This window comes from Helicoverpa armigera, chromosome 15 (assembly GCF_030705265.1).
Source record: "Helicoverpa armigera isolate CAAS_96S chromosome 15, ASM3070526v1, whole genome shotgun sequence".
In the NCBI taxonomy this organism is placed as follows: Eukaryota; Metazoa; Arthropoda; class Insecta; order Lepidoptera; family Noctuidae; genus Helicoverpa; species Helicoverpa armigera.
This window is the reverse complement of record NC_087134.1, coordinates 9,285,682-9,297,896: the sequence shown is the minus strand read 5'-3', so window position 1 is coordinate 9,297,896 and position 12,215 is coordinate 9,285,682. Positions and strand designations below refer to the sequence as shown.

Here is a 12,215-nt window from a genome sequence, read left to right as displayed (position 1 = left end):
GTACGAGAGCATTGTTAGGTAACAGTAGTAACGAGATGCGCCCGCCGGCTGAATAAGTGGAGCAGTACCATAGACACTGTAACCAATAGATATGATGGTGTCTTGGTAATGTTGTGGTGCGGTAAATTTTGTGTGTAGGTATTGAGTTAAAATTATGAGAATTTATGACAGTTGAATGATATTTTACATGGCAATAGACATTAATATTTAATTAAATGTGTTGATAATTTGTTCAACAACAACTATGTAAATAATTAAAAATTATGTAATTACGTAAAAATATTTTTGAAAATTATTTTATTTCATAATTAAGTTTTAGGTGCTCTGAAAAGCTATAAAAGGAAACTAAAGTTTATTTAATTACTGTTTAACCTAATATCTAACTAGGTTTCCACAAAAATAATGGCTAAGAAAAATCGACCATGGTAACACGCGGTCCTATCTAAACATTCACAACTCTACTAACACTAAGTAACGAAATTACTCCGGCGTAGTGTCCAAACATTCGATATATTTGTATCTAACTAATAACTGATAGCACAATAGTGACTTTACGTAACTCAAGTGTAACTCAGTTGTAACTCAACTGTAACAGTCGCACCTACCTCGTTATGATTGACAACTGGATCACTGGGTCATTCTAATAGATTCTTTAGTCTGATGATTGCAGGCTATTATTTTAGGCACGTGTTCGAGTTGATACCGTTTTTGTTACGATACAAGCATCTGTTATGAAGGATGTAAAGAAAAAGATACGATATTTGGGTAACGAAATTAACAATAATTATAATTTTTTGTTCACAGAAATATGTTAAAAACAGAAGATGGTAAACAGTATTTTAAGCCACTGAGCACATTTCGCCTTCAGTAGTATTGTATTTATAGTAGGTTGTAGAAAAATATTATTGAATAATTTTATCCAATTAGTATATACTTCTAAGGTCTAGAAAAAGTTTTATAATAGGAAGAGTAATGAAATTCACCTTTCGATAACCTTTTTTTCGGTGTATTTTCACAGTTTATGACGCTCGTATACTTAAATAAATAAGTGATCTGAATTTGATTATTCATGGAATTTTACTACAAATTGAATAATAATCACTTCAATAAAAAAAAAATACGCAGCAGGTTGCTAAACAGCCGTGCCTTCAAACAGGGTTAGTACCTACGTCAATACACTTGCTTGCCAAGTATTACCAATAATTTTAATGTCTCGTTTGACATAAAATTACTTACTTAATATAATGAGGTATTATACAATTCACCTTGGAAGGTGTCCCCGTACTCTCGATAGCAAAAACATTTAGAGTACACTGCACACTTTAAGTCGACCGATAGTTTGCTTGGGTAATGGTAGTACACACGTTACAAAGGTCAGATACGTATTTAGCCGATATTAGGATGACTGGAATCTTTAGGGCTTTTTTTTATTAGCCTGTGCTGTCCCACTGCTGGGCAAAGGCTCCCCCATAGCCTTCCATTTTTCTCTGTCCATCGCTGTTTGTGGCCACTCCAATTAGGGCTTATTACACTGACAAAATCCAGTAGCCTCTAATTAGATTTGTCTAATTAATCCTAAATGCGATTTCATTTTACTGAATTTAGTGACTGTATCATTTAGACGACTGAATTTAGTCAAGTGTAATAATTTTTTGACTGGAATCAAGACGTTCTTTGAAAAAAATTGCAAACCATCAGGTCAACTGTCGGCCGACTGTTTTGTCTTCGTTTTGCGATTACTTTTAGTATGATTGACGCAAAGATTTATTAAGTCACACCCAATTATCTCCACCTTTGTACTTTACAGTAGTTATCCATTTTTAACGCTATATCCTGGACAATGGTAGGATATTATGAAGACAAAATTAGCAAGCATTACGTAAATATGCGTCCCGAATTTTAAATAAGGTGGTTTTAAATTACTATATTTATGCCTAGCTAGATTTTTAGTATGATAGGTATTAATAATGCCAGTAGCTTTGGTAGAGCCTAAACACTTTTTGAATATCATTTTGCCAGTAGTTTTTAGGGGAAAATAATTATGAATGAATCGATTTGAATCCATATTGGAAAGAATATGTATTGTCATTGTTTTAGTATCAGATGGCCGTTTTGGTTAAAGCAAAAATTTCCATTACATCTTGCGGGATTCGTTCATCTGCTGCGGGATTATTCGAAAGAGTTACCGCAGCCCTGGTACATAAAAGGCCTACGAAGGAACATGATGGGTTTAGTCAGTAAGAGTCTGACACTCCCTCACCGCTGCTAACCCACAGAGGGGCTCATTTGATTTCCCATAAAAAAGTTCATTCATCCATCGACCAATACTTAGTAACAGTTAGAATAATTACTCCATATCAATTCCATTAGGTAATATTATGATCCAATTGTAATATCTTATGTAACAGTCTGATTGCATCTTTAATTATGCTTTAGGAGTCAGGGTTGTGATTCGGAGCTTATGTAATCGATAATAATATCGATTAATGATCGATTGAATGCTAGCTAATCATTATGAACATACATACTTAAGTAGTGTAAGTAATAGTTCATACTTATGACTTCTAGGATATTACGTCGGAGTATTAATGGGTAGACAAGCCACGAATCTGGTTTTGGTGAGAGAATTGACCGACAATTTAGAATTTAAGCCTAGTAGTAAAAGTGGTTCAATAATTATTGTTACTTCCTTTATTGCCTACTTGTTCTATAAATATAAGTTTGAGTTTTAATTGCAACTATTTCCATTTAATGAAATCGTTTAATTACATATTACTCTCATACCGAACTGTGGACCCGCCAAATATCACGGTCACCTATATATTTTTTTCTTTGTTTGTCAAATACCTACTTAAATGAAGATGCCATAGGCTTGATTTTACACGCAGAAAACTTAAAAATATCGCCGTTGTGAAATGATAAGCCCTTAGACCTAGAAATTCTACATCTGAATACCCGAAGTGAGTGGCTTTCAAATTATTGTTTTAATTATGTGATATTCATTCCATAGGTACAATGTTGAGTTTCATTAAACAGAACTACGTATTGACAATCTGAGTATGCACTCTACAGAAAACTCATTCATAGCAAAACGCTTTGCCAAAGAAAACAAAAGTGCATATTTTTAACCATCATAAAACTAGCAACTCATCCAGCTATGAATATTCATTAATTTACTTTTTAATGTGGTTAGAACAATTAGTTACGGAAATCATCAAGAAGCGAGATTTTAACCAAATAGAGTTGAGATGTTTTGATTAATCTATCTCTGAGTGCAGAAAAGGCCTACCGGTCGGCAGGCAATTACGAAATAAATCGCCTTTTATTTACCTAAAAGTTAACAGTCTTACTTATAAACGTGAATTAAATAATAAGTTATACTTAATGGGTGTTTAAGAAAAAATCTTTCTTATAAACGTGGCTTACCTAAATCATTTTCTTAGCAATGTCTTAAATGAGCTGTCAAATTAAGTAGCCTCACACCCTTGTTTAACCCGCTAATTATCAAAATGGCTGGATTCTTACCAGCTGATTTTTAATTTCCGGTTTATTGACAGCTCAACTTTTTAATTTTATATTTTACGGATGCCATTGTTGCCATTACACAACGTTTTGATGACAAATATTTTTTTAAGCTACCAACATTCCGGTAGTGTTGAGAAATTAGTATGTTTTTATGTCATTATCTGTTCATTATTTAAGACATGCTTAAGCAACGTTTATAGGTCAAAATCATTTAATCACTACTTAAGGCTTTAAGTAGTAATTACTTAAAACAATGCTTAGAAGATGATTTGTTGATTTTTATAAGTAAGGCTGTAAGACTTTACCTAAAATTATTAGGAATATAAAACTTTACAATATACCGGTTTCGCATAATAAATTGAAAACTAAAAAAAAACGAACTCATAAATTCATTTGCGTTTGATACAATTTTGTAGTTAAATTATAAAAAAATCCCATGAATATAATTTCAAACATCCTGTTTATTCAAATGAAGCTAATAAAACTCTAATTTTAGACCGAATCCTATTCTAAATGTCAGAATCAATTGTTTAATCTGAGTTATGGCTGTTAAGCGAGACTTCAACGTGTGTTTTTTTGTCTATAAGGCCAGATTCCCATATGCGGCACTTTGGCGCAATTATCTACACAAATGTTTTTTCTGGTCTAATCGCTATAACAAATAGTAACAAATTGTGGGCGAACATTTCTAAATTGTTATTATTTCTACCCTATAATGTCCCACTGCTGGGCAAAAGCCTCCCCATTTAGCTTCCACACTTCCCGATCTTTCGACTGAGTCCATCAGTCTCGACAGTAGGCGTCACGCCCTCTTCCAGGGCCTACTCCGCCTGCGGTGTCCATCCTGGGGTGTCCATTTAACATTTCTAAAATGTCAGCAAATGTGCAACCTCTATTCACGAACACATGCTAGCAGTGGACTTACACCGATGCGTAGGTACACATTTTTTGTGTGTGATCGATCTATTGCCGTATCTAAATACGCATAATACCAGTATACTGACAAAGATTAATATCGAAAACACCCAAGAAGCCCTTCAGTGTAACGCAACATCTCATTCAAACCAAACATCAGATATGATCGCTAAGAAAACAGGATCCTTAACAATTTTAGACTTATGAAGCAACAAAGACATATTATCAAAGCATGATTAATGCACGGATTAAAGAGCACTGGATGTGACCTAAGCCTAATAATAACACTTAATTATCGCGACTAAGATGGATCGATGTGCTTGGCGTTGCTTTAGACTTTATATCTAGGGCGAGGCTTGTCGAAAGTGGTGACAAAGAATAGCATATAAAGGTTAGGGTAAGCAGGAATTGTGTTGGTTATAGAGAATTGATTAATGTGTTTTGTAAGGATGGTATTATAGAAGGATGCGTAAGAATAGAATTATGGTTAGAGCATTTTGGAGCCATTTGATTGTCAAATTTTATGTCATGAGTCAGCTTTTGTAAGACAAGACAATTTTTTTGCAGGGTGTAAACGAGAATTTACGTAATGTAATGCAATTTTAGGTTACCCTATTATTGTTATTTTTCTTCTTCTAATTTCATTCAAGTTACTTGCTGTTGTTAAGAAACTGCTTTTAAAAACAAGGTTTTTGGAATGGACAAAACAGATCATCTGAGATTCAGTAAGAAATATGCAATATTTTTTGAAATATAGGAAGTAATAAATACGTAGTTGAGTGATACATAAATACATTTTAAGTTGAAATAATTTTCAATTTATAGCCTTTATTTAGTGCCTGCTGTAAAAATAACAATATTTTTGCAACATAATTAATCATCAAAAAGTTCAATTTTATATGATTACTCCGGTTTAAAATATTTCAACAGCAGCATAACAAGAAACGGTTCATTCACGATTAAAACTATCAACTGCAATAAACTAAATTTTATGACTGTGATGAATTACTCGTATTAAGACAAGTCTATAAAATAATATTACTTTTTATCATCATTGAAGATTGTAATAATTCTCGATTTAATGAAAGATAGTCTTATAAAAATCCATGTTTTAAGAGAGTATTATATTGATAATAATCCATAATTTAATTGATCTTCAGGATTAATTGCTAATTCTTAAGCAACATATTTTCTATATATAGGGATTTATTATTGTGAGGAAAACTAATTCCAGTATATTTCTATTCATCTTTATCATAGTGCGAAAATGTATAAAATAATTTTCCAAACTACCGAATTGAATAAAAAGGACTTTTATGTAGCTTTCGTTTATCTAACTTATTTGGCTGAGCAATACAAACCTATTCTCAATTCAGATACCAACAATTAAAATGTAACACAATACATCTTGAAAAAAAAGCTGAAACTATTTCTCACTTCTTAAATTACAAGATCTCGGGAAACTGAACCGTGAAGGTCATTATTACGAACGTGTAAAAATAAAACAATAATTAAAAACATTATCAAATATCATTGCAACTTTATTGCTTCAATATACAAAATAACGTACAGAAGAACAACTCAAAACGTGTGACGAAAAAACTGTTTAAAATCTTACATGAAACCCCGTATTTATAGTAAACCTTTGTATAGCAATAGTTGATCAACATTGTTGCGCAACGAGAATGTTGCGTCAGCGAGATCTTTTCAACTGACACTATCGGTTGCGCAACACTCAATGTTGCTAGCAACATATTGACGCAACTTTTCCACAAAAGTTTACCACAAATATGTGGCTTAACCCTTTACACAAAAACCCAAGTTTTTCAATCACACGTTACATTTGGTCTTCTATAATTTTCTTTTTACAGTATATAATAATATATTCTTAATCTATATCAAATGGCACTGTACAATGTTGCTTGCTGTGTTGCTGTGTTTACTGGCCAGTAGGTGCTCAGTAGCGACGGTAGGGGTTGTAAGGGTTGTACGGGTTGAAAGGGTATCTCGGAGCCTGGTATTGCTTGCGGGCTAGGATGACTCCGGGAGCGTATCTGGCGTCGTGGTAGCTTCCTGTAATGTGGAAAGAGAAGATATTAAAATCTTGGCTTTGAAATACTGGATTAATGAATTAAGGTAGTGAGAATGTTAATGGTATAGCAGGTAGATACTGCTGTATTTGTTCAGATATAAATCACTATGAAATATAGAGGCATCTGAATGGTTAGTCAGCGTAACGCGAATCAAAGAAAAAAGTATGTGTGTGCGTTATGAAACAATATTTCAGTGTCAAATAGCCCATTTAATGAGCAAGGCTATTTTTATCCAGGTCACGGGAGTGATTCCTACGGGACCCTGGTACAACCGCTAGCGCAATATGAAATACTGTATGTATGACATTATCATCCTGTCTAATTCTATACTGAAACATTAACAGACCGAAATACAAAAACCGGTTTAAAAGGTTTTAACAGAAAATCTAATCGTCACCAAAAACTAACCTAACTAAACTAATTAACACAACATATCCTTCGCCGCAATGACTCACTTCTAATCACATCTTATGACTAGAAGTGACTTGCAATGAGGTGATAATTACTGGGTTATTAAAAAGCTATCTAGATTAATGGATATGTCATCTATGTTGGACGAGACAGAATGTTGATTGACGCTCGATATCAGCTGTGTTTTTGTAGGATAACTAATTGACAATTTGAAAGTAAGTACGGCTATAAACTGCTAATATTCTGATGATTAAAAAACCCTGTACGGTATTTGAGTTACACTGAATACTACAACATACCGAAGTATGTGATTATGTAGAACAATTGTTTGTCTGACCTCTGGTGTCCTATTGCAAGGAAGCACGATAGGATTTTGTTTGTTTTTTCTTTCCCGTGATATTGATAGTCAGATATTCGTTCTTTTGAATAAAACTGACAAATGAAAATTGAAACACCATTGACACAAAGCTAACGTCTCAAATCTTTATTTTTTACGTAATTTTTAACTTTATTTTAATTCACTTAAATATACAACATTTTTGGCATACCCGGCTTGTTTTGGTTGTATATTTTTGACTAACCTAAGCTTCCTGTCCATTTTTTTTCTTAGATTGCTCTTACCACAATTTAACATAAATAATAAAAAGAATCTCACCATCATCATAAATGCCAGCGGCTTCATCTCTAGCATTCTCTTGCAGCGACCTCGCAATAGCCTCCGGAATGGGAGGTGGGGTCGGTAGATGAGCACCCTGAGGCTGGAAGCCATTGGCATCAGCCGTGTATCTTACGGAGTAGACCTGGCCGTCATCACCAGTGTAAGAGTAGCCGCCGGCTGCCTGGATGCCGTTGGCTTCGACTCCTGCTTCGTCTGCGTGGATGCCTGGAAGATGAGGAGTTAGTGGTTATTGTTGTATTTCTGTATTGCAAGGAGGACATGTAGGTAATTGGCTCCTGGCGACTGTCTTTTTTTTATAGATGAGATGTGATAGTTTCTACCTCAATGGTTTTTAGTCAATTCGTACGTAGGCTATCTGTCAGATTTGAAGCCACTAGGATTTGTTGGTAAGTGAACTTACATTCTGATGCAATAAGGATGAAATCAAGCTGGAATGCTTTATAGGTTGCAGTGACAAGTTTGTTAAGGTTGAAAGGGTTTTCATTTAAAACTTTTATTTAAAGACTTTTCTTTAAAAGTCCTTGAAGTTGTCTTTTTCATCAGTGGATATAGAGTCACTTAAAATGCTCAGTCTTAATAAGTAGGGTAACTATTAAATTAATGTTACAGATTAGCTTGCCAAAAACTCGTGAACTAATTGTGGAAATTACAAGTCTTCTTCAAGCAAGCTAACTAGGCAGATCTTATCTAACACTTTATAACTGAGCGTAGGTAATCTGCAATTATGTGCAACTTGCAAATAATATGGATCGTTGGTATAAGCGCGTGGACACACTGACTTTACATTAAGTCCGACTAGTGGTAACCATAATTTTAATCAATATTTTGGTCAAAAGTGACATCTTACTGGTTCTTTCTTTAATAAAATCGTGGAGTTGTTCAAACCATATTCGTTAAGGGTAATATTTGGCTCACTAAAGTCTTTACAAGCATACATTATCATACTCGTAAACATAATGAAAAAATCTCAAGAATACAAAAAAAAAGAATTAATCGAATTGGTTGGTAGACGAAGGAGACATGCAATGCATGCTAACAAACATCTTTCGGAAGGCGGCTAAAAGTTTACACTGAAAATGACGTTACGACGCACAGTTAACCTAACCTCACACGTACAAAATTATACATTTATATTATTCCAACGGTCTACACCAAGCCTTAGACTATAGACTTCAAATTAGGTCCAACGCAAAGTTGCGTAAAGTTTAGACGCACCCACGTTTACTAAGATTGGGTTAGTATAAGACGCATGATGATGCGTTTATGCAAGTGTAGTGAGCAGATAATGAAGTTTTATGCCTCATATATTATGTAGAACGATGTGCGGAGGTATTTAAATAAGCTTAGCTGGTGTTAATGCGTGTATTTACACGGCAACTAGAAGTTAGTAATGGCGCGTTTTCAGACATTGTAATAATTGCTAGCTATTCCCCGTGTTTCAACCCTTAGGGATCCCTTTCCTGCGCCCAATTGAAAGTGGCCTTTGGTCCTTTTTCAGGCTTTAGAATATCTATTAATCAAGTATGGGCTGAAAAAGCGATGGACTGTGATAGATCTAGTGAAACTATTTTGAAAAGTCTTTAACAATAGAAATTACGTTATACGAGTAAGTACGCGATTGCCACAAGCTGTATTTTAATCGGGAAAGAGAAGCAGTTCCCACGGGCACTGGTAAAAGATATAATGGAGTTTATTAAAATAATTAATATAGAAGTAGACAGGAAACTTCAGGAATATCGTTAAAAAACTTTAATTTATGTCCTAGCTCCCAAAAGTCACTCCCTACAACTATGCCACATAAAAAAAACTAAAAATAACACAAAAAAACTCACCATTATCCGTATCGAAAGCATAGTGGTATCCTTTCTCGTTGACTTCAGATTCAGACCTCAGGATGTTAGCATTTCTGTCTAACACAGACCGCACTACGTAGGGGGGTGCGTAACCAGCTGCGCACACGCCGATCAGAGCGGTTAAGATGATCTGCGGGAGAAAATGGGGTTGGTATAGACGTTTGAAGAAAATGGGGTTGGCGTTGATGAGGAAAATTATGTATTTTTGTAGAATTAGGGGTGGATATTTTGGTCTATATATTACTAAAAGTTGGACACAGGTTTCGCTTTTCAGTTTGTTTTTTTCCTTTTTATTACTATTTTGAAACAGTTTTTATGGGGTTTGCTCGAAACTTTTAAAAGTTAAAATGGGAAATTGACGAGAAAGGGCGACGCTTTTGTAAATTTTCCGTAGCTCTTTTCTCGTATGTTAAATACGCTTTTACTTTTCCACGAGCTTTTATTCTCAGCTGTACTTTTTTCACAGCTTTTTGCAATAGCAAAGGTCTAATTATTATTATTTAATAAACGGTGACAAGTAAGTATCTCATAACAACTGTAACAACACTTCATAACTATTACGATAACCGTTACAATAACGTAATCTTTATTTAATAACAACAATACACAATAAAACCCCGTGACAAAAACCGTTACACAAATCACGAATTCCAAATTTGAATAACACGAAAAAAAAAGTTTATCAACACCACAAACGAGTTTTGTGACAAAGAGTATGATCGACACGGATTGTCGTGATTTTTTTTTTATTACTATAGATTTACAGTCTACACCTACCAACTTCATGATGTTTTCTGGTCTGAGGTTGGCAGAAGAATGCTGGTTTTGGTCCTCGCTTCACTATATATAGGTGTCGACCTGATAATCTCCTGTGTCCCAAGGTCATGGTCAAGTGAAGTCGCCTTAGAAAATCTGATTCATAGACGCGGATGTTTTTTTTAATTAGGACTCACTGGAATTTGAAAGGGGAATCTTAAAGGTTCTAATTTTGAAAACGTGTGTGATAAACTTTAGTGATGCAATATAACTAATTGCAATTTAATTTATTGAACTCAAAAATCGATATTCAATTTATTTTTTATTGAATCAAACAGCTTTTTCGATTGTTAACTGTCAAATATTTCATATAAATCAATTATTATTTAATTGTTAATTTCCGTTTCTTGTGTGGTGGTATTAAATTTTAATCAATTAACAATCAAAAAGTAATTTAAACCGTGGAATACAAAAGCTTTAAAAACGTGTGATAACTGAGTTCTTTAAAAAACTTGCGACGGTAGCTTCCTAATCCTATCTGCGAAGATTTTTAAAGATTTTTTAATTATCTTTTGACCTAGAGACCCCATTTGGACCATTGAAACATAAAAGGATGATTTGGGGGATTCAATAGTCAAATGAGCACTTCTGCTTTAAGTGAACTGGAAGATTAGATGTTAGAATTTACCCAATAAATGACACCCATGTTTTTCAGGAGCCATCTATGTTCTATACCTAGGATATCCAAACAATGCCAAACCAAGAACATTTCTAGTTATCTCTTGGTCTTATTATAGAAGCCCGGTTCCAAAAATAACTATGCAAATTAAGCAGACAAGTCCTAATCTGAATAAATTAAAAAGTTCAGAGGTACCAATTTAATTTTGCTATTGTATTCCTAGATAGCATGATGACTATCAGCTTTAGTATAAAGTGAACCTCATATTCTTAATGCTTGCGTTTGTCAACCGGTAACTATGTATATGTAGTTTAGTTGAAAAACATCCTTGTACGTTATATTTATAGATCTAGTTGTCAAAATTATTCTTATTTTATAGAGAACAAATCATTGACACCTATTACTCAATACTCAAGTATTTATTAGCATTCCATATGTTATATAGGTGGTACATTTTACTGTCTAGAAACAATATGGACCCTATAGAGCACCATACTACAAAAGCGGGTGTAAAAAATATTTTAAGTCATCTCATATTAGCGGTTGTTAATTGAGAATTTTACTATAGAGTTGACGCTCAGGTTCGATTCCGGTGCTTGCCGGTGTAAAAAATACCTGGTATATGATACCTGGGTATGATTAGTAGATGTTCACAGCTGATCCTTTGGGTATCTTTCTAAAATAAGGCCTTACTATGGTGTTATAGTAAGTTCAACTCAGTCGTGCGCGCGGCCCTATGTGTGGGTAACCCTTGTACGTATACAGTGACTTTGTGTGCGTGACAAGAGGTACAGTCGGGTACAATACAGTTATTTAGGGGTTGTATACGGCTGTTTAAAGTACAGTTATTACGTAATTTAGTTTATTTATTTATAATGATTTTGTATCGCTACTTTCACCAATGTTAATTATAAATTCTGACTCCATGTCAAAATGTCTATAGTATTCTTCTTTTTTCTTTTGTACATGTCGACAAGTATTACCCAACATCCCTTCATCAATTTGACTTAAACGTTCATTAATGAGTTTCATTATTTCCGTCTTATTTTGGTCGACATTATGCGAAGCAATATATATTTTTTAAATTCCCCACACATTTTGTTTCCATTATTATACTAAATTATAGGTCTTTTTACATTCTTAGTCCACACATTTATTTATTGTCCGCGTACCCCGAGCTAGAAAATATGTAAGGAGTATTTAATTCATCTTAGATATTTCACTTCATTTATTTCTTAGATACTGTCAATGTCAATTTGAAAAGCCGTATGAGAAAATAATGATAAACTGTAAAATGTAATAAT

At 33.9% G+C, this 12,215-nt stretch overlaps 1 protein-coding gene across 1 annotated transcript; it reads right to left on the bottom strand.

Annotated features, from left to right (window-relative positions):
- Positions 1 to 5,951: 5,951 nt before the first annotated feature.
- Positions 5,952 to 10,364, bottom strand: LOC110376231 (cuticle protein 3). Its single transcript, XM_021334640.3, has 4 exons — positions 10,254 to 10,364; positions 9,456 to 9,606; positions 7,600 to 7,827; positions 5,952 to 6,513 (listed from the first exon to the last, which is right to left on the bottom strand). The coding sequence occupies exons 1-4, from the start codon at positions 10,260 to 10,262 to the stop codon at positions 6,398 to 6,400; spliced, it is 504 nt and encodes a 167-aa protein (XP_021190315.1). The 5' UTR covers positions 10,263 to 10,364; the 3' UTR covers positions 5,952 to 6,397.
- Between the last annotated feature and the right edge of the window lie 1,851 nt (positions 10,365 to 12,215).